General features: G+C 42.5%; 1 protein-coding gene across 1 annotated transcript in view; it reads left to right on the plus strand.

The window, feature by feature from the left end:
* Positions 1 to 23438, plus strand: part of RPF2 (ribosome production factor 2 homolog) — a 61399-nt gene that overhangs the window by 21631 nt on the left and 16330 nt on the right. Inside the window, exons 4-6 of the mRNA XM_082251405.1 lie at positions 14299 to 14338; positions 18537 to 18618; positions 20356 to 20432. Of these exons, the coding sequence (XP_082107531.1) occupies positions 14299 to 14338; positions 18537 to 18618; positions 20356 to 20432 (199 nt within the window). The remainder of the gene's footprint in view (positions 1 to 14298; positions 14339 to 18536; positions 18619 to 20355; positions 20433 to 23438) is intronic.

A 23438-nucleotide genomic window follows, 5' to 3' on the forward strand; every position in this document is an offset into this window, starting at 1 on the left:
GCTATACCCTTGTGATCGCAGTAAAGTTGATAACAAAATTTAGAGAACGTGTTAAAAAAGCATAAAATAAATAAGATACAATCTTAAAGCCCGTGCTCAAAGGCTCACATAGGTCCCTCAAGCATATGTAAATGGTGTTTGCACCACACTTATGAGGTATCGCCGTGAATGTTAGAGAGTTGGAGCTCCATGATTCTAGATAAAATGAGAATCTTTTTTTTTTTTTTCTTAGACTAAAGATCACGATTCTCACGATTTTCAGGGTAACATCATCTTTTACATTATACAAAAAATATGGGCTTTTCTGTTTCGTTTTTTTTTTTTTTTTTAATCATTAAAGTGTATTGTTTCCCAAAAAACTGTATTTGGAAGACTTCTGCGCAAATGCAGCGTGACATAAAAATTGCAACGATTATTCTCTAGGGTCTCTGCTTAAAAAAAAAAAAATATATATATAATACACACAGTACCTTGCAAAAGTATTCACCCCCTTGGCATTTTTCGTGTTTTGTTGCCTCACAACCTGGAATTAACATGGATTGTTTGAGGATTTGCATCATTTAATTTACAGAACATGCCCACAACTTTAAAGATGTTTTTTTTTTTGTTATGTTTTTATTGTGAAGCAAACAACAAATAGGACAAAATAACAGAAAAGGGCAATGTGCATAACTATTCACCCCCCCCCCCCCTTAAAGTCAATACTTTGTAGAGCCATTTTGCAGCTACAAGTCACTTTGGATAAGTCTTTATGAGCTTGCCACATCTTACTACAGGGATTTTTGCCCATTCCTCCTTGCAAAACTGCTCCAGCTCCTTCTAGTTGGATGGTTTGCACTTGTGAACAGCAATCTTTAGGTCTGACCACAGATTTTCTGTTGGATTGAGGTCTGGGCTTTGACTAGGCCATTCCAAAACATTTACATAGTTCCCCTTAAACCACTCAAGTGTTGCTTTAGCAGTGTGTTTGGGGTCATTGTCCTGCTGGAAGGTGAACCTCCTTCCTAGCTTGAAATCACGCACAGATTGGTACAGTCTTTGCTCAAGAATATCCCTGTATTTAGCACCATCCATCTTTCCCTCAACTCTGACCAGTTTCCCCACTCCCGGCTGCTGAAAAAACATCTCCACAGCATGATGCTGCCACCACCATGTTTCACTGTGGGGATGGTGTTCTTTGGGTGATGTGTTGGGTTTGCGACAGACATAGCGTTTTCTTTGATGGCTGAAAAGTTCAATTTAAGTCTCATCAGACCAGAGCACCTTCGCAAACTCAAAACGTGCCGTTTTTGTTTTTTGCTGAAAGTAATGGCTTTCTTCTGCCCACTCTGCCATAAAGCCCAACTCTATGAAGCGTACGGCTTATTGTCGTCCTATGTGCAGATACTCCAGTCTCTGCTGTGGAACTCTGCAGCTCCTCCAGGGTTACCTTCGGTCTCTGTGCTGCCTTTCTGATTAATGCCCTCCTTGCCCGGTCCGTGAATTTTGGTGGGCTGCCGTCTCTTGGCAGGTTTGCTGTTGTGCCATGTTCTTTCCATTTGGTTATGATAGAATTGATGGTGCTGCTGGGGATCATCAAAGATTTGGCTATTTTTTTTTTTTTATAACCTAACCCTGATTTGTACTTCTCAACAACATTATCCCTTACTTGTATGGAGAGTTCCTTGGTCTTCATGGCAGTGTTTGGTTAGTGGTGCCTCTTGCTTAGGCGATGCAGCCTCTGGGGCCTTTCAAAAAAGGTGTGTATATGTAATGACAGATCATGTGACACTTGGATTGCACACAGGTGGACATCATTTCACTAATTATGTGACTTCTGAAGGTAGTTGGTTGCACCAGAGCTTTTTTTGGGCTTCATAACAAAGTGGGTGAATAGATACGCACATGCCAATCTTCTGTTTTCTATTTCAAAAAAATAGTTTTATGTATATATTTTTCCTCATTTCACTTCACCAACTGACTATTGTGTTCTGATCCACTACTTAAAATTCAGTGTGTGTGTGTGTATATGTATGTATGTATGTGTGTGTATATGTATGTATGTATGTGTGTGTATATGTATGTGTGTGTATATAGGGGGTTCTAAGTAATTTTCTAGCAAAAAATACTGATTTTAATATGTAAGCAACAAGTGTCAGAAAAAAGACTCAGTCTTTAAGGGTCCATTCACACTAGCGCGACTTGTCAGGCGACTTGGTCGCCTGACAAGTCGCGGTCGCTGGCTCGCCATTGAGTAGTACAGGACCCGTTCTAATAGGAGCGATACAAGTCGCTCCGACTTAGAAAAAGGGTCCTGTACTACTTTGGGGCGACCTGGAGGCGACTTGCATTGACTTCAATTATATGAAGTCCGTGCAAGTCGCGCCGAGGTCACGGTGCACGCTGTGCACTGCGACTTCACAGGTCGCCCCACAAAATCCTGTCGCGGCAGTGTGAATGGGCTGTAAAAATTGACAGGCCCAGACAGGTACAGACGGAAGTTCATTCCTTTGATCTAAGGCTCCATGTACACGGGACGTTAGAAAAAACGTCCTGCAAAGCTATTTCTGACGCCGGGAAAAAGCAGCTGTTAAACGTGCTTTCAGTAGCTTTTTCCATTTGCGTTATTGCACGTTTGGCCACGTTGCTTTTAGCAGCGTTTTTCTGCCTCCATTCAAAATCAATGGTTCCCTATGGGAGCCTATTGATTTGAATGTTAGTCGCACCGCAAGTCGGATCCGACTTGCGGCGCGACCTGCACTGTGAGAATCTTGAGGGGGAACTCCACGCCAAAAATGGGAAAAAAAACTGCGTGGGGTTCCCCCCCAGGTTCCAAACCAGGCCCTTCGGGTCCGGAATGGAATTTGAGGGTAGCCCCACGCCGAAAAAACGGCGTGGGGTTCCCCCCAAAATCCATACCAGACCCTTATCCGAGCATGCAGCCCGGCAGGCCAGAAAAGGGGAGGGGACGAGCGAGCGGCCCCACCCCCCCTGGACCACACCAGGCCACATGCCCTCAACATGGGGGGGTGTTGGTGCTTTGGGGCAGGGGGAGCTCTGCACCCCCCACCTCAAAGCACCCTGCCCCCATGTTGATGAGGACAAGGGCCTCATCCCCACAACCCTGGCCGGTGGTTGTGGGGGTCTGCGGGCAGGGGGCTGATCGGAATCTGGAAGCCCCCTTTAACAAGGGGGCCCCCCAGATCCCGGACCCCCTCCCTGTGTGAATGGGTATTGGGGTACACTGTACCCCTACCCATTCACCCCATAAAAGATAGTGTATGTAAATAATGACAGGAGACGTTTTGAAAGTTTATTAAAAATCTTCATCCGGCTCTTCGGGGTCTTCTCCTCTCCGGGGGTCTTCTGCTCTTTAGCTGTCCGCCCTTCTGCTGTCCTCTCTTCTTGTCTTCTCCTCTCCGGGGGTCTTCTGCTGTCTTCTCTCGTGGGGTCTTCTGCTCTTTTGCTGTCCGCCCTTCTGATGTCCTCTCTTCTTGTCTTCTCCTCTCCGGTCTTCTGCTCTTGTGCTGTCGGCTCTCCTTCTTCCTCTGGTCCTCCGACGACGACGTCTCCAGCGATTATGCCGGCCTCTGGTCTCTGCAGCTTATTATATAGCCATTAGGGGCGTGGCCGCCAGATGACGTCATCGGGAGACCACGCCCCTTGTGTCACATGTGACTTCACATGTGACACAAGGGGCGTGGTCTCCCGATGACGTCATCTGGCGGCCACGCCCCTAATGGCTATATAATAAGCTGCAGAGACCAGAGGCCGGCATAATCGCTGGAGACGTCGTCGGAGGAGGACCGGAGGAAGAAGGAGAGCCGACAGCCGACAGCACAAGAGCAGAAGACCGGAGAGGAGAAGACAAGAAGAGAGGACATCAGAAGGGCGGACAGCAAAAGAGCAGAAGACCCCACGAGAGAAGACAGCAGAAGACCCCCGGAGAGGAGAGGACAGCAGAAGGGCGGACAGCAAAAGAGCAGAAGACCCCACGGAGAGAAGACAGCAGAAGACCCCCGGAGAGGAGAAGACAAGAAGAGAGGACAGCAGAAGGGCGGACAGCAAAAGAGCAGAAGACCCCCGGAGAGGAGAAGACCCCGAAGAGCCGGATGAAGATTTTTAATAAACTTTCCAAAACGTCTCCTGTCATTATTTACATACACTATCTTTTATGGGGTGAATGGGTAGGGGTACAGTGTACCCCAATACCCATTCACACAGGGAGGGGGTCCGGGATCTGGGGGGCCCCCTTGTTAAAGGGGGCTTCCAGATTCCGATCAGCCCCCTGCCCGCAGACCCCCACAACCACCGGCCAGGGTTGTAGGGATGAGGCCCTTGTCCTCATCAACATGGGGGCAGGGTGCTTTGAGGTGGGGGGTGCAGAGCTCCCCCTGCCCCAAAGCACCAACACCCCCCCATGTTGAGTGCATGTGGCCTGGTGTGGTCCAGGGGGGGTGGGGCCGCTCGCTCCTCCCCTCCCCTTTCCTGGCCTGCCGGGCTGCATGCTCGGATAAGGGTTTGGTATGGATTTTGGGGGCGACCCCACGCCGTTTTTTCGGCGTGGGGCTACCCTCAAATTCCATTCCGGACCCGAAGGGCCTGGTTTGGAACCTGGGGGGGAACCCCACGCAGTTTTTTTTCCCATTTTTGGCGTGGAGTTCCCCCTCAAGATTCTCACAGTGCAGGTCGTGCCGCAAGTCGGATCCGACTTGCGGTGCGACTTCCATTCAAATCAATAGGCTCCCATAGGGAACCATTGATTTTGAATGGAAGAAAAAAAACGTATAACGTGGCTGAACGTAGGTTCATCACGTTCAGTCACGTTTAGTCACGTTCGGCCGCGTTTCTGCGTTTGAAACGTCGGGAAACACACGTTCGAACGCAATATAATTGCGTTCTAAAAAAAGTCCCTGAACGCAACTGCCTGCAAATGACTGTAAACTACCATGTGTACATGGACAGATAAGATAACATGGAGCTGCGTTCAGGGACTTCTGAAAAAAACGCCCAACTGCTCCTAAACGGCCATTTCCAGCGTCCCGTGTACATGGAGCCTAAAAGAACGAAATTATACATTGTAAAACAATGTGTTTATAGTTCTCTAGCAGGTTTAGCAATGTTGATAAACATTTGCAGGAGGCTTTTTTTTTTTTTTTTTTTTTTTTTTTTTTTGACGGCTGTGAGTGAGCAGAGAAAAGCTCTGTAAGAATCGTGGAAATGCAGTTTTAAGATCAAGAGGAGGGGTGAATCAAGATCACGATTTTTTTAACAATTTTATATATATATATATATATATATATATATATATATATATATATATATATATATATATATAATGTGTGTGTGTGTGTGTGTGTGTGTGTGTGAGAATAGGTATATATAAGTGTCAGAATAGGGCCGGATGTTAAAGGGTTTAAAGCTGTAATAAATCCAAAAACAAACATTTGCTTTTGTAGCACCCGCATATACCTTCCAAACCCTCCTGTCACAGCCATTCTGGCAGGCAAGCTCTGGCGATTCCATCCAGTTTGCCACTAAGCCCCAACTACACCTTCACCTTGAGTTAATATACATGTTAGCTGCTTTGTTTTTCAGCTGTACTTTTAAAGTGACACTGAACTGGGTTTAAAAAACTAAAATTTCTATTTAATATATGTATTCCTAATTCACAAATGTATGTTCTATTACTCTCAGCCCTTCAAATCTCCACGTTCCCTATTTTTTTTTCTGGCTGTGATTCGACTTCCTGTTAGAGAGTTTGTTAATTCTCCATGGTATGTAGGAACGCTCTTTTGTGTGTGTGTGTGTGTGTGTGGCAATACATGTGACCGCAAGAAACGCATGCTGCTTATTCCAAACCAACATAAGTGAGGGGGGAAAAGGAGTGCTTTGGGAACTCAGGGAGGATGTTACAAGAAGGCAGAAAAACCCAGTAAAATATTTTTAAAAAATGTATTACAGGGCCATTAACTACTTCCAGTCCTGGCCTTTTCTGGTACTTTTTGTTCACATGTAACAATCCGTATTTTTTGATAGAAATTTACTTAGAATCCCCCGAACACTATATATTCTTTAAAGCAGAGGCCCTAGAAAATAAATTGTTGGTTTTTCAAACACAATTTTTGGGGGAAAAATATGCTTTATCGTTCATTGACGGACGCAGTCCTCTGATCCATATCAGTAGGGTTATACTGCCCCCTACAGGAGTAGGACACTAGGCAGAAAAAACGTTCTGGCTACGCCTATGGGCAGTCCCGGAGGGCACACTCTCTCTCTCTCTTCCTGCATAGGATGTCAGTTTTAATCTACCTAGTCAGGACTAAGGACCTAGTTCCTTGCTGGGATCTTTGGTCCTGACATAAAAAATATCTTTTTATGTAGATGTTTTTTATTAGCTAGCTTTTTCTCCGGATTTTTTTCCTGTGAAATCTTCAAGCAACTATGCTGTATCTGGGCGAGGGGCTGGATAATCTACAAACCCAATTCCAAAAAAGTTGGGACACTGTACAAATTGTGAGTAAAAAAGGAATGGACTAATTTACAAACCTCAAGCTTATATTTTATTCATAATATAATATAGATAACATATCAGATGTTAAAAGTGAAACATTCTGAAATGTCATGCCAAATATTGGCTCATTTTGGATTTCATGAGATCTACATATTCCAAAAAAGTTGGGACAGGTAGCAATAAGAGGCCCGAAAAGTTAAATGTACATATAAGAGCCGGTTTACACTGGGGCGACTCAGTCTCCCCGACTTTGAGCCGCCCCGTGCAGCACAACTTCATCACGACTTGCAAACGACTTCTATAATAGAAGTCAATGCAAGCCGCTCCGATGTCGCCCCAAAGTAGTGCAGGAGCCTTTTCAGGCGACCAAGTCGCCTGACAAGTCGTGGCAGTGTGAACTGGGTCTTAGGAACAGCTGGAGGTCCAATTTGCAACTTATTAGGACAATTGGCAACATGATTGGGTAATAAAAGAGCCTCTCAGAGTGGCAGTGTCTCTCAGACTTTAAGATGGGTAGAGGATCACCAATTCCCCCACTGCTGCGGTGAAAAATAGTGGAGCAATATCGGAAAGGCGTTTCCCCAGAGAAAAATTGCAAAGAATTTTGAAGTTATCATCATCTACTGTGCACAATATCATCCAAAGATTCAGAGAATATGGAACAATCTCTGTGCGTAAGGGTCAACCATACTGGATGCTCGTGATCTTCGGGCCCTTAGACAGCCCTGCATCACATACAGGAATGCTACTGTAATGGAAATCACAACATGGGCTCAAGAACACTTCCAGAAAACTTTTGTCAGTGAACACAGTCCACCGTGCCATACGCTGTTGTCGGCTAAAACTCTATAGGCCAAAAAAGAAGACATATCTAAACATAATCCAGAAGCGCAGGCGTTTTCTCCAGGCCAATTCCTTCATAATGGACTGTGGCAAAGTGGAAAACTGTTCTGTGGTCAGAGGAATCAAAATTTGAAGTTCTTTTTAGAAAACTGGGATGCCATGTCATCCAGGCTAAAGAGGACAAGGACAACCCAAGTTATCAGCGCTCAGTTCAGAAGCCTGCATCTCTGATGGTATGTGTTTGCATGAGTGCGTGTGGCATGGGCAGCTTACTCATCTGGAAAGGTGCCATCAATGCTGAAAGGTATATCCAAGTTCTAGAACAACATATGCTCCCACCCAGAAGTTGTCTCTTTCAGGGAAGACCTTGCATTTTCAAAACGTGACAATGCCAGACCACATACTGCATCAATTACAACATCATGGCTGTGTAGAAGAAGGATCCTGGTATTGAAATAGCCAGCCTGCAGTCCAGATCTTTTGCCCGTAGAAAACCTTTGGCGCATCATAAAGAGGAAGATGCGACAAAGAAGACCTAAGACAGTTGAGCAACTAGAAGCCTGTATTAGACAAGAATGGGACAACATTCCTATTCCTCAGTCCCCAGACATTTGCCGAGTGTTCTAAAAAGAAGAGGTGATGCCACACAGTGGTAAACATGGCCTTGTCTCAACTTTTTTGCGATGTGTTGATACCATGAAATTTAAAATAAACATATTTTTCCCTTTTTAAAATGACACATTCTTTCAGTTTAAACATTTGATATGTTATCTATGTTATATTCTGACACATCATTGATATGTATAAGAATTCCGCGCAATTGGATGTGATTAAGCTAATATGTTGGCTGCAGCCTACCCCAAAAATATAGATCAACTATATTTGAAAAGTAGAGATAGGATAGGGTATATTGGCGCTGCCGTTTATGGTAATAAATATGTGGGAGAAAGATCTAAGTATAATTAAAATATATAATGGGCCAATAAATTATATAAATACGAAAAAATGTTGGTCCTTATAAACAAAAAATGTGTCCAACCTTAAGTTTCAAATGTGTCACAGATAATTATTGGTAAACACTTGACACTAATAAATATAAATAAATATAATAACTTAAAAAACAGTGCAAACAATTCGTATACTAACAAGTGAATATTGCAGAGATAAAAAATCAAATAAAGTGACTCATGCAATAAATAATATAGCCACAAGGTGGCAGTGCCAGTGTTAAAATTAAATAATAAAAGGATATCCAAGTGATGTTTCTCAATATACAAGTGTGTAGGTGAAAAAGATTTGTGCTGAGTAGTATATATTAATCACTAGAGGTAATATTTTAGAAAATGACCCCAATATACTGTGAATGTGGATATCCAGGTGACAAAGATATATAATCTGGAGAAAATATGAAAATATAGATAACTATGGTGAATAGTGCCACATGAGTAAAAAATCTCATAAAATTCCAAGGTGTAAATAATTAGTGAAATAAATATATAAATAAATATAGTATTAGAATTATGCCAAAGGGTTAATATAGTCCGTAATAAACATCTGGTGATAGAAAGTCCACAAAATATGATCAATAGGTTGATCTTCCAGAAGGTGCAATAATAGTGAATATTAAGGTGCCAAAATAAATTTTCATATGGAAGGAGTGAGTCCCAGTGATGGATTTGGGATGTGGGTGCCAGGTGAGGACAATCCGTGCTCCCTCTCTATATAGCCCGCACTCACCAGAGAGCGGCACCCCTACAGGGGTAACCAGCGTTGAGTGTATGGGGTAAAACCCTTGGTGGCTCTCGATAAGGTCCCTCCAATCCTCCTGGGTAAATCTCAATTCCTCCCTCTATGGTTAAAGCAAGCGGTTGCTATATAGGGTATCGATAAGGCAGTTCTCCAAAATGTTGAAGACTGTATCCAGGATGTATAGATAAAAAACACTAATATAGTGATGTACCGTTTAAAGATTCCATTTATTGTAAAAATTACAGGTAGTACTCACATTTAAAATCAAAGTGCAGCATCCGTAAGCTGCTCCTGATGACGTCATTTTGATGACGAAACGCGTAGAGCATAGGCACGTCAGTTCCGCCCTGTGAGACGCACATCCGGCCGGTGAAACGCACGGCGTCCTGGAAACACTGCAAACACCGCTATACGAGGGGTTTGCGGTCCCTACACGCTTACGGATGCTGCACTTTGATTTTAAATGTGAGTACTACCTGTAATTTTTACAATAAATGGAATCTTTAAATGGTACATCACTATATTAGTGTTTTTTATCTATACATCCTGGATACCGTCTTCAACATTTTGGAGAACTGCCTTATCGATACCCTATATAGCAACCGCTTGCTTGAACCATAGAGGGAGGAAGTGAGATTTACCCAGGAGGATTGGAGGGACCTTATCGAGAGCCACCAAGGGTTTTACCCCATACACTCAACGCTGGTTACCCCTGTAGGGGTGCCGCTCTCTGGTGAGTGCGGGCTATATAGAAAGGGAGCACGGATTGTCCTCACCTGGCACCCACATCCTGAATCCATCACTGGGACTCACTCCTTCCATATGAAAATTTATTTTGGCACCTTAATATTCACTATTATTGCACCTTCTGGAAGATCAACCTATTGATCATATTTTGTGGACTTTCTATCACCAGATGTTTATTACGGACTATATTAACCCTTTGGCATAATTCTAATACTATATTTATATATTTATTTCACTAATTATTTACACCTTGGAATTTTATGAGATTTTTTACTCATGTGGCACTATTCACCATATTTATCTATATTTTCATATTTTCTCCAGATTATATATCTTTGTCACCTGGATATCCACATTCACAGTATATTGGGGTCATTTTCTAAAATATTACCTCTAGTGATTAATATATACTACTCAGCACAAATCTTTTTCACCTACACACTTGTATATTGAGAAACATCACTTGGATAGCCTTTTATTATTTAATTTCAACACTGGCACTGCCACCTTGTGGCTATATTATTTATTGCACGAGTCACTTTATTTTACTTTTTTATCTCTGCAATATTCACTTGTTAGTATACGAATTGTTTGCACTGTTTTTTAAGTTATTATATTTATTTATATTTATTAGTGTCAAGTGTTCACCAATAATTATCTGTGACACATTTGAAACTTAAGGTTGGACACATTTGGTGTTTATAAGGACCAACATTTTTTCGTATTTATATCATTTATTGGCCCATTATATATTTTAATTATACTTGGATCTTTCTCCCACATATTTACCATAAACGGCAGCGCCAATATACCCTATCCTATCTCTACTATCTGACACATCATTGCATTCTGTTTTTATTCACAATTTGTACGGTGTCCCAACTTTTTTGGAATCGGGTTTGTAGATCCAGTGGTAGCCCTAGCTGGCCAGCGAGCGCGTGCAGACCTTAGCTCCGTGCTAGGTCGGCCGCGACATAGTCCCACTGGACGGGGACTGGCCCCGCAAGTTAAACGTCTCGCAAAGTCGCACATGACAGGGTTTAGGCCTATGTTGCAGCGTCCTATTTGGCCAACAGACCCCCCCCCCACTTTGGTGGAGAGGGGTCCTATCAGGAGATGGTGCCCGCCGGTGTTCCCGGTATGGTGAGTAAACGTTCCCCCCCCCCCCCCCTCTCCTTCCTGGTGGATTTTGGGGTAGACGGGGGCTCCTCCCTGGGATGGTCGGACCCTCACACTCCTGGGTTTCCCTCTGTCCTGTTGGGCAACCCCCCCCCCCAGGGGGACCGTTTGGGCCTACCTGGGGCTGGGACCTTGTGTGCACGGGGGGCTGGGGGGTGCGCCCTCAGCAGCGCTCAGTTGATTGTGCGGGGGGGGCCTCAGGGCCTCAGTCGTTTCCTCCAGGGCTTCCTGCTGCAGAATGGTAAAGGAGGACTGGTGGGGGTCTCCCTGTGGGCCTTGTTGCCGCGCTGGCTGCCATTTTCTTGTAGTCTCGTCTGCTATTATGATGGCAGCCATCTTGGTACACACATTTTCGGCCATTTTGCTGTAGATTCTCTGCTGAGAAGCCAGGTGGGAGTGCCTGGAGGCGTTTTCCGGGGGGTGGAGCCCCTCCCTTCCCCTGGGCAGTTTCCATTGTTTACTCCTTTTATGGGAGAGCTTGCTTGTTACCCATGCAGAGCCAGGTGGCCAGGGAGTCTTGATCTGGAATCCTTCTTCCCCCTTTTACTGGACAATTGTCACTGCGGATGCAAGCCTGTCCGGGTGGGGAGGAGTCCTCGACAGGTTCTCTGCTTAGGGCGTATGGTCCCTCGAGGATCCTGGTTACCGATCAATGTCCTGGAGCTGAGAGCAATCTGGCTTTGCCTAGTTCACTGGACCGGGCATCTGCAGTGGTCCAGTGCGCATTCAATCGGACTATGCCACGACATTGGCTTATGTCATTCACCAAGGGGGCACCAAGGGTGTCTTTGCTGTCTTGAAAGTGACAGGCTTTCTTCGATGGGCAGAGAGCCTTGTTCCAGCATTCTGTTCCCTTCCAGGTGTGGAAAATTGGTGGGCGGATTGCCTCATTCGACGGGCCTTGGATGCAGGGGATTGTTTCCGTCATCTGAAGGTGTTCCAGCAGTTTTGCATTAGTTGGAGCACTCCAGACGTGGATCTGTTGGCGTCCCATCTACAGGATAGTGCAGAGGTTTGTGGCCTGCTCCTGGGACGCTCAGGCAGATGCACTGGTGGCACCATGGGTTCTGGAAAGAACATATGCTTAGTTCAACATGAACGATGCTGAGAAGTTTAGCATGGTCACCTGCGCAAGGATGATGCCGGCATTGTCGTGTATGTGTGTGTGAGCGATCACGGATGGGCAAAGGTCAGTATCGGCTGCTGTCTGCCTTTCCTCCTCTCAAGTTACTGCCAAGACTTCTTCGCAGGGTCGAGGCGGAAGGGATTGTGGTCATTCTTGTGGCTCCGGACTGGCTTCGCTGAGCTTGGTACGCCGACCTGGTCAGGCTAGTCGCAGGTGCTCATTGGAGACTTCCTCTCAGGGAGGATTTATTGTCTCCGGGGTCAATCTTCCATCCTGCTTTACGGTCGCTGGCTTTGTCGGTTTTAGAACCACCAGTTCTAAAGAAAACAATACCATGGTGATACCTGCAGCTCCAGGCATCATCTTGGTATAACCACCAAAACTCCAGCGGCGTACGGGTACGTCACTGGACAAGGAAGTGTTTAGGTAGTGGATGTGCATGGGTTATTTTTGGAGGATAAAGGTATGCTTTAGTGTCTGCACAGTATCTCTTTTCTCTGGGCTTCTGGTACGGACACCTATTTTTTTCCCATACATACCAGCCCTCTGGTAGACCCCACACTTTATGAAAACATTTTGTGATCTCTGAATTGACCACCAGAATCTACAGTGTCAGATCTTTCCACTCTCTGCTTCAGTGGAAATTGTACTGAAGGAAATATGCCTAATGGCTCTACTGAGCTGCCCTATTAAAAAAGATAGGTTCCCACACGACTTGCAAAGATGCCCTCTAACACATGGACTACCTGTTTTCGGCACTGAGAACAATTGGGAACCATGTGCCACATTTGGTGGCAATGCCCCATAGTGTCTAGATTTTGGATTTAGATGTTCAATTGCATTCATTCAGTGACAGGAGTTCGCATTTGTAGATCCCCTAAAGCAGCTCCTTTTTTTTTTTTTTTTTTTTTTTTTTTAGAATCTGCTTGAGGCAGTTCCAAGAAAATCTACAAAACTGATCCTCTGTTTCTGGCAGCAAGGATCACTATTGCTAAACATTAGCAATAAACGGTGATACCACTTGATTACGTTAAAAGTAAATTGAATTGGATCATGGTTAATGACAAACTTAACAGCACGCTTCATAATACTATAATGAAATTTGAAAAAAACGCGGGATCCGTGGATTCAATGCTTATCTGTCCCTTAGTGGGGCCTCAGCTGACCCTGTTCCATTTTAATTTCTCTTCTATTCTTTCTTTTCTCCTCTTGCTTTTTTCATTTTCTTCCAAAACCTTATTTTTCTTCTTTTTCTTTTTTTTTTTTTTAATGTACTCAAGCTTAGTACCTGACTGCTGATGTGGTTATATTCTCAGGACATTACATACTAAATTTTCCTAATAGTTTTGATATGTTCTGCATTAACGATGATGGTTGCAGTTTATCTCTTACACCAATGAGATCTGTTAGAGGGACATTGGTTCCCATATATATGTATGACCTAATGTTTATTTGTTCATTTTTTTTCTAAGCATTGTCAATGCAAGTTATGTTATATTTACATGATAACCTAAGAGCATTGTTTTTCTCCATACTTTGTACTTTTTTCTTTTTGTTATCACTAATAAAAATATTGGAATAATGAAAAAGATAGTGACTGTCATGCTGATTCAGTGGCTTCAATAATCTCTGAATCACGCATGTAACTCGGGAATGCCTACTTTACTTTCTGTAGGCTTGTTCCTGTGTATTGAAAGGGGTAAGTGGGTAATTCATTTTTTCGGAATTTCGAATTTTAGTTGAAATTGACAGTTTCTCCACCCTATTGAAAAGTAGTGCCTAAGAAAAGGCACCGCCTCTCCTGTCTAGAAAAGCTGACACTGGGGGAGGTTTACTAAAACTGGTGCACACAGAATCTGGTGCAGCTTCTAACTTCAGCTTGTTCCTTTTTAAGATTTAACAATAAAACCTAGAAGCTGATTGATTACTATGCACAATCGCACCAGATTCTGTGTGCACCAGCTTTAGTAAATCTCCCCCAGTGTGTCCCATGTGAGATTACTTTCACTTTGCTCTGGAGGGATAATATTTTGCCCTTAGCTCCCAGGGTGGCTTGCTGGCCAACAAGGCTGAAGATTGAAGCCTTGCCTCTTCTATGTCTAATTATAATATAGATCTCCTCTGTTTCTACTTAACTTATCTCTTCACATGTTTTGTTTAGGAAAAATATGACGAGACCGTTTGAAGATCAGACATCAGTGGTAAGTTTTAGGAAAATATGTAAATGTATGGCATGTGACCTTTTTTAAATGCACTTTTGTCATTCAAGTGTATTGGAATTCAAAAGAAAAAATGTTTTAAAGTTTACCAGTCCTTAGATTTGATGAAGATATTAGATTTCTGTTTTCAGGGTTTTTTTTCTTGTATTTTTTATTTGGTAATCTTGCCAGTAATACACATCCTGACTCGGGGTAGAACCTCTCATTAATTCTATATGTGGAAAAATGTGAAGGGAACCAGTGAATCAGATAATTATAGCACCAACATCCCCATAAATGTAAACATTATCATTAATTCTACTGTATACATACAAAAGCAGTATTATAAAGCCTGGCTGCTTACTCCTGATTTTGACTATAGAGCACCTACCCTTGTCATCTCCACAGCTTAGGAAGTATGTGTTAATAATCTACGGAAGAGAACACAGAGCAAAAGTAGTGTTTGCAGAATTTTGGTCAGGATCGATAGAGATTTTCCTGGGCTTGCAGGTTTTTAAAGTGAAAAACATTGCATTGATATACACTTTAACATTGGCCATCCAGCACGCATATGTGTGGCGTGTAGTCATTAAAGCACACCCTTTTGCTGCGGCACATGTGTTAAGTAGTTGTAAAGGGGTTAAAAATGAGTTTGCCACTTAGTTGGTCTCACCTCTGCACACATTCATTGGTAATTCTCCTACCCAGTATACAGTGCATCTGGAAAGTATTCACAGCGTTTCACTTTTTCCACATTCAGTTATGTTATAGCCTTATTCATTATTTTCCGCAAAATTCTACAAATACCCCATAATAACAATGTGAAAGAAGTCTGTTTGAAATCTTTTTGCAAATTTATAAAAAAAAAAGAAAGAAGAAATCACATGTATTCACAGCCTTTGCCATAATACTCAAAACTGAGCTCTGGTGCTTCCTGTTTTCACTGATCATCCTCGAGATGTTTCTAAAATTTGATTGGAGTCCACCTGTGGTAAATTCAGTTGATGGACATGATTTGGAAAGGCATACACCTGTCTATATACGGTCCCACACCTAGCCATGCTCGTCAGAGCAAAAACCAAGCCATGAAGGCCAAGAAATTGTAGACCTCCGAGATAGTATTGTATTAAAGCACAGATCTGGGGAAAGGTACAGAAAAATTTCTACAGCATTGAGGATCCCAATGAGCACAGTGGCCTCTATCTATAAATGGAAGAAGTTTAGAACCACCAGGACTCTTCCTAGAGTGGGCCGCTCAGACAAACTGAGCGATCGGGGGAGGAGTGCTTTAGAGACATGACCAAGAACCCAATGGTCACTCTGACAGAGCTCCAGCATTTCTCTGTGGAGAGAAGAGAACCTTCCAGAAGAATAACCATCTCTGCAGCACTTCACCAATGAGGCCTGTATGGTAGAGTGGCCAAACGAAAGCCATTCCTCAGAAAAAAGCACATGACAGCCCATCTGGAGTTTGCCAAAAGGCATCTGAAGGACTCTCAGACCATGAGAAACAAAAGTCTCTGGTCTGATGAAACCAAGATTGAACTGTTTTGCCTGAATGGCAAGCGTCATATGTGGAGGAAACCAGGCACCTCTCATCACCTTGCCAATACATCCTCTTCAGTAAAGCGTGGTGGCTGCATCATACTATGGGCATGTTTTTCAGCGACAGGAACTGGGAGACTGGTCAGGATTGAGATAAAGACAAATGTAGCAATATGCAGAGACATCCTTGATGAAAATGTGCTTTGGAGCGCTCTTGAACTCAGACTGGGGGGGAAGGTTCATCTTCCAACAGGACAAAGACCCTAAGCACACAGCCACAATAACAAAGGAGTGGCTACAGAACAACTCTGTGAATGTCCTTGAGTGGCCCAGCAGAGCCCAGACTTGAACCCAATTGAATATCTCTGGAGACAGCTGAAAATGGCTGCGCTCCCCATCCAACCTGATGGAGCTTGAGAGGCCCTGCAAAGAAGGATGGGAGAAACTGCCCATGCAATAGGTGTGCCAAGCTTGTAGCATCATGCTCAAAAATACTTGAGGCTGTAATTGGTGCCAAAGGTGCTTCATCAAAGTATCGAGCAAAGGTTGTTCTTGTGTACATGTGATTTTTTTTTTTTTTTTTTTTTTTTTCTTTCTTTCTTTTAAATCAATTTGCAGATTTTAAACTAAGAAAAAAGAACTTTATTTGGAAACAGAGCATAACACACAGTACGGTCAGTAATCGTGTTCCAGAGTGTCATTCCCAACATATATCCACATCTTATGTTTATAGACAATAAGCATTGCACACAATGTCATACATTCGTGCCCCCCCCCCCCCCCCACATACTTTTTGCTATTAAGCACAGAGAGATCAAATATGCTATGGCACTGAGTCACAAATAGCTCCCCCTCCAGGACCCGGCGAAAAACACTAGTCCCGGGCATTATCCAGCCAGAAGGCGGTTCAGGATCAATTCCACCGGGGCCAAGCCCGGTGTATCTAGCCACAGATTCCACAACTTTTCAAATTTGTCCAGACATCCCCTGTGTTGCCATATATACTTTTCAAGTCTAAGAGTGTCAACCATCTGAGATATCCACTCCCCAACCATAGGGGGGTCGGTGGATATCCAATGTCTCAGGGTCAGTCTGCGGGCCTGAAACAGCGCTCTCGCTACAGCTTGTTTAATGATTTATTCTACCTGGAGATCCCCCCAGAATACCTAACACACATTGTTTGGGATCTTCACCTAGAGAAGTCTGAAAGACCTTATTAATGGTCTCCAACACCCCCATCCAGTAGATGTGCCGCTTTGGGCACTTCCACAGCATATGTATGAGGTCTCCATGGTCTGCAGCATCTAGTATAGGTCAGGCTATCCCTGAGGCCCATCTTCAACAGCTTGGCCAGTTTGTAGTGCACCCTTAGGAGTATGTACAACTGAGAGTCTTTTTGCCACATTCAGAGAGCATTGTTGGAACACCAACATGGCCTCCTCCCACTGCTCGTCCTTAAAGGCCCCCCACGTCTCTCTCCCACCTGGCACCCCTTGTATCCGGGTGATAACTAAGAAAGTTATTGAGCAAAATTTGGTAGCACCGGGAGATAAAACCTTTAAAGGTATCAATTGCAGATATATAATTGTAAATGGGTGTGGGTGATTGCACCCAAAGGTCCAAGCCCTGCCCATGACTCAATTGTAGATGGTAGAACTGCATGGAGCTTGGCAGACGAAACATGTCCTGCAGCTCTAAGTAGGGGTGCTGCTTTCCATTGGAGAATATCTGTCTCAAATAGAGGACACCATATCGTTGCCACTTAGCCCCGTATTGCAGCCGGGGCAAGCTCCTGGTAACGATCATTCCCCCAGATTGAGATGAATCTGGTGAATCCAGTGACCTGCTGTAGTTGCCGGGTCTTATTCCATACCTTATGCATAAGGGTGTATGTGGGAAGTAATTTGTTAGACTTGCCAAAAGCCAGGGCTTCCAGACCATCTATGTGCATTCCCCTTTGTGGAGAATAGAAGCTTGGTCGTGGGGTCCGAGTCTTCGAATGGCGGCACCCTCAGCAGGCCTGACAGCTCGAGCTATAGGTTGTAACTGGGTGACTAAATAGTACAGTTAGGGGTTGGGTAAGGCCAAACCACAGGATTCCTTGGGCCTTTGGAATTGTTCCAGTTTCACCCTGGGATGACTGGACTGCCATAGTAGAGATCTAAAGATTGTGTTGATTATTCGGAATAGTTTAAGTGGAATAACTACTGGAGAGTTGTTGAGTACATATTACAATTGGGAAAATAATGAATTTAATCCATTTTGGAATAAGGCTGTACTATAAAATGTGGAAAAAGTGAAGCGCTGTGAATACTTTCCGTATGCACTGTACATATACTGCCCAAAGTAAGGCCAGCAAATGCTCTACTCTGTAAATATTGGCAAATGTTTGAGTAAACTTTAGTGCAAAGTGACCCCATGGCCATATAGTAGGTACATTCAGTCAAATGTTCACTGTCTGTCTTTTTTTTTTTTAAATCTTCAGAGCAGTTATCAACCATACAGCTTACTGGTTGCTAATTGCCCCTCATAACAGTTTAATGGCAGGTAAATGAAGTGGGTGGCTTAAGTGACCAGGAAAGACTGACAAAAAAACATTTTATTTTCTCTTTAATAATGAAGTAATTGTGTTTTTCTGCTATTGTGTATGCAACAGGAGTTTTTCTCGAAGAAATCAGACTGCTCACTGTTTGTGTTTGGTTCCCATAACAAGAAACGCCCTAACAACCTGATCTTTGGTGAGGTTTTATATTCTCCTCAATATTTGTTTTTCATTTGAAAGTGATTTATTTTGTTGTATGGTATATTTACTGTAAAGGTATCAAAAGAAATTATGTCCAAGTAATACAGGAATAATGTAGGGTTACAGCTCTAGAGCATCTGTGCATATTTGTGTGTGCTGTTTACATAAGTACAATACAAGGTTGTATGAAGTCAATAAAAAGATGTATGAACAAAATAAAAGCAGAGAAAATGTATCATACATTTGTTGAAAAGCCTGTTGCCATGTAAATCAAACAATTTCTAAAAACTGTTTTTCTGATTTTTTTTCATCTCTTAGTTTCCAGTAAAACTGTTAACGTTGTGACAGTAAGGGAAGGGAAATCTTCAAAAAAAAAAAGCACATAAAATTGCCACAGAAATAATTTTGTAATTTATTGTTTCTAAAAATTACGTTTCCATTTCAGTCTGAAGCTACTAGTTTAACCACTTGACCTGATTTTACCCACTGCATGATCAGGGCATTTTTTGCTATTCAGCACTGTGCTACTTTAACTGGCAATTGTGTGGTCCTGCAACAATGTGAACAAATGAAATTCATATCTTTTTTCATACAAATAGAGCTTTGTTTTGGTGGTATTTGATCGCCACTAGGTTTTTTTTATTATATAAATGAAAAAAGACTGAAATTAAGAAACGAGATATATATATATATATATATATATATATATATATATATATATATATATATATATATATATATATATATATATATATATAAATATATTTTTTGGTTATAAAACCTATCCATTACAATCAAATTTCTTCATAAATTTAGACAAAAATTAATAATGTTATGTTTTTTGGGGACAATAGTATTGTTCTGATCGTGATCAAGATCGTACAGACACTATACTGGTATTGGCGATGATCAGCGGGGAGGGAAGGGGGTTTGTGTGTGTGTCCCACACAACAAAAAGTGAAGTTAAACTTTTAAATTCTGTTGACTCTGTGTGCTGACTGATAGCAGGGATGAGGCACCGTAGTAAAACCTATATTAAAACAATATCAAAAACACCCTGCAGCTGTACTCCAAAATCACATTGAAAATCAGATGAAAATTGCACTAGTGTGACCATAGAACAAAAACGCTATTTAATTAATTTTGAATAATTTATTACAGATACCTATATAACGCAGTCAATTTAGGCAGTGCTTTACACATGTATATTTCACATTCACATCAGTCCCTGCTCTCAAAGACCATACAAGCTAAGGTTCAAAGCAAACTCGCACATCCATCCATGTTTCTATGCTTTATTTTTCTAAAAAAAAATAATCACTTTGAAAAACACCCTCTAGCATTTCTAGCCGTGGCCATCTTGAGCAAGGTCAGGTGATACATGAAGCATTTGCTTTCTGGAATCCATCTGTCCATATCTCAGGTGTGCCGACGGGAGGATGTGCTTGGGTGAGAAAACCCCTCCTGAAGACTCCTGGTATGATGACATAATTTGCCTAGGCATGGGAACCAGAAAGTAACTCAAGAAATGTAAATAAAAGTTTAAAACAAGCAAATTGTATATACTTTCCTATCTATTTACTTATGTTAGCAGCATAAGGTTTAAAAATTAAGTGTTAAGTGTGATTTTCTTGGTAAACACTGTTGAAATGTAATTTGGAAGTTTCTGTGTCTGTATGGAATTAGTTAATCATTTTTCCTTTGTGACTCACTTTGTTCCTTTGTATATTAGGTCGCATGTATGATTTCCATGTGCTGGATATGGTTGAGCTTGGGATGGAAAAATATGCATCCTTAAAGGAGTTTAAGGTACATTGATTCACGGTGTATGTAAAAAAATAAATATATATTACAGTATCTCACAAGTGTAAGTACACCCCTCACATTTTTGTAAATATTTTGTTATCTTTTCATGTGACAACACTGAAGGAATTATACTTTGCTACAATGTAAAGTAGTGAGTGTACAGCTTGTAAAACAGTGTACATTTGCTGTCCCCTCAAAATAACTCTACACACGGCCATTAATGTCTAAACCGCTGGCAAAAAATGTGAGTACACCCCCAATTAGCCATTTTCCCTCCCCGGTGTTATGTGACTTGTTAGTGTTACAAGGTCTTAGCTGTGAATGGGGAGCAGGTGTGTTAAATGTGGTGTTATTGCGCTCACTCTCTCATACTGGGTCACTGGAAGGTAAACATGGCACCTCATAGCAAAGAACTCTCTGAGGATCTGAAAAAAAGAATTGTTGCTCTACATAAAGATGGCCTAGACTATAAGAAGATTGCCAAGACCCTGAAACTGAGCTGCAGCACGGTGGCCAAGACCATACAGCGGTTTAACAGGACAGGTTCCACTCAGAACAGGCCTCGCCATGGTCGACCAAAGATGGTTAACTCCATGCCCAAAAGGGTTAAGGGAGTGCTGGAAAATAATGGTGGCCACACTTTTGTTGCCAGCAGTTTAGACATTAATGGCTGTGTTGAGTTATTTTGAGCGGACAGCAAATTTACACTCTTATACAAGCTGCAAACTCACTACTTTACATTGTAGCAAAGTGTAATTTCATCAGTGTTGTCACATGAAAAAATAATAAAATATTTACAAAAATGTGGTGTGTGTAAAAGTTTTTTAGGCAGGTGTGAAAAAATTCTGTAATTTAAGAATTCTTTCTGAAATAGAAGTGTTAATAGTTTATTATTATTAATTAACAAAATGGAAAGTAAATGAAAGACAAGAAATCCAAATCAAATCAATATTTGGTGTGACCACCCTTTGCCTTCAATAATGCACCAACTCTTCATTTTTATAAGGAACTCGGCAGGTAGGTTGTTCCAGACATCTTGTAGAACTAACCTCAGATCTTCTGTGGATGTAGCCTGCCTCAAATCCTTCTGTCCATTCATGTAATTCCAGACAGACTCCATGATGTTGAGATCAGGGTTCTGTTAAGGCCAAATCATCATTTCCTGGACTCCTTGTTCTTTATGCTGAAGATTGTTCTTAATGATATTGGCTGTATGTTTGGGTTCATTGTCCTACTGCAGAAGAACACTCATCCCTAATGGTATGGCATGATGGATAAGTATCTGCCTGTTTCTAAGCATTGAGGACACCCTTGATCCTGACCAAATCTCCAACTCTATTTGCAGAATTGCTGCCCCAACCTTGCAAGGAACCTTAACTATGTTTCACTGTGTCCTCCAGACACTCATTATTGTACTGATCTCCAGCCCTTCGATGAACAAACTGCCTCCTGCCACAGCATATATTTAAAATTTTGATTCCTCAGTCCAGAGGACCTGCTACTATTTTTCTGCACCATAGTTCCTATGTTTTCATGCATAGTTGAGTCCCTTAGCCTTGCTTCCATATTCAATGTATGGCTTTTGGCAACAATTCTTCTTTGAAGTCCACTTCTGACCAGACTTCTCCAGACAATAGATGAGTGTACCTGGGTCCCACTGCTTTCTACCAGTTCTGTGCTAACAACACTGCTGGGCATCTTCCAATGTTGAAGGGAAGTAAGCATGATGTGTCTTTCATCTGCTGCATTAAGTTTCCTGGCCGACCACTGACCAATGTTGCCCATTTCTTTGATTCTTTCAAAGCTTGAACAGCACATCTTGAACCCCAGGCTACTTTGAAAACTTTGCCTGGGAGAGACCTTGCTGATGTAGTATAACTACCAGCCCTCAAAAAAAGTGCGAGCAGGCGAGTGGAGAAAAACTTGAGGGAGAGTGTGGGGCTACCGGCGAAGAGGAGAGCCGGCCGGATCACGCAGACCAGGAATCTCCCACTGTGCCACAGCATGGATTTGAATTGCTGGTAGCTGCAATCCAATGGAGTCTTGCCTCCTGGACAGGCTCCTATGACAGACAGCACACTGGTCCAATGCCAGAAAATTTAAGTACTTTGATGTCTATCAGGAACCAGTCCAGGAAGCGGTACTTCATTTGACTGCAGCCGCTGGGCAATTAAAATCCATGCTGTGTCACAGTGGGAGATCCCCGCACTGTGTGATCCACTCGGCTTTCCTCTCTCTCATCCCCATGCACTAATCAGGTTGCACTGGTGAGGCTGCACTGATGGGCACTGATAAAGTTGTTATTAAAATTTATTTTTGTACCCTTATTCTGCATAAAACATTTAAGTGTCAATTCATGAGATAATTTGAGGGCGTGTCTACAGGCGCAATTAAGGGCAGGATAGGGGTTGGGAGGGGCAACGGGCAGCGAGTAACTCTTAAGGTCTGGCTAGTGGCTCAGGACCTGAAATTTTGAGCCCTGTAACTACCTTGTGTGCTTAGTCTTGCCATGGTGTATGACCTGTGACCTCACCTTAGTAGCAGAGTTTTAAGCCTCCTACACAGCTGTTTTTAGCTTCAACCTACGTATCAAATTGATGATCATTAGCACCTGCTTGGTATCATTTGTTAATCGTTTACCTGACTCTAATCCTACAAAATCCTTGACTTTGTGCAAGTGTACGAATTGATGGTTTGAAGCCAATGGGTAGTGACACCAAATATTACATAGTTACATAGTTTGTGAGGTTGAAAAAAGACATCAGTCCATCCAGTTCAACCTATGATGTGTGTGTGTGTGATTTTATGTTAAACGTACATTGTATACCCCTGTATGTTGTGGTCTTCAAGGTGCCCATCTAATATTTTTTTGAAGCTGTCGATTGTTCCTGCTGATACAACTGCTTGTGGAAGAGAATTCCACATCCTTACTGCTCTGACAGTAAAGAACCCCTTACGTATTTTTAGGTTAAACCGTTTTTCCTCTAGTTCTAGTGAGTGGCCCTGTGT

Source organism: Pelophylax lessonae, assembly GCF_965119305.1.
Source record: "Pelophylax lessonae genome assembly, chromosome: 3".
NCBI classification, from domain to species: Eukaryota; Metazoa; Chordata; class Amphibia; order Anura; family Ranidae; genus Pelophylax; species Pelophylax lessonae.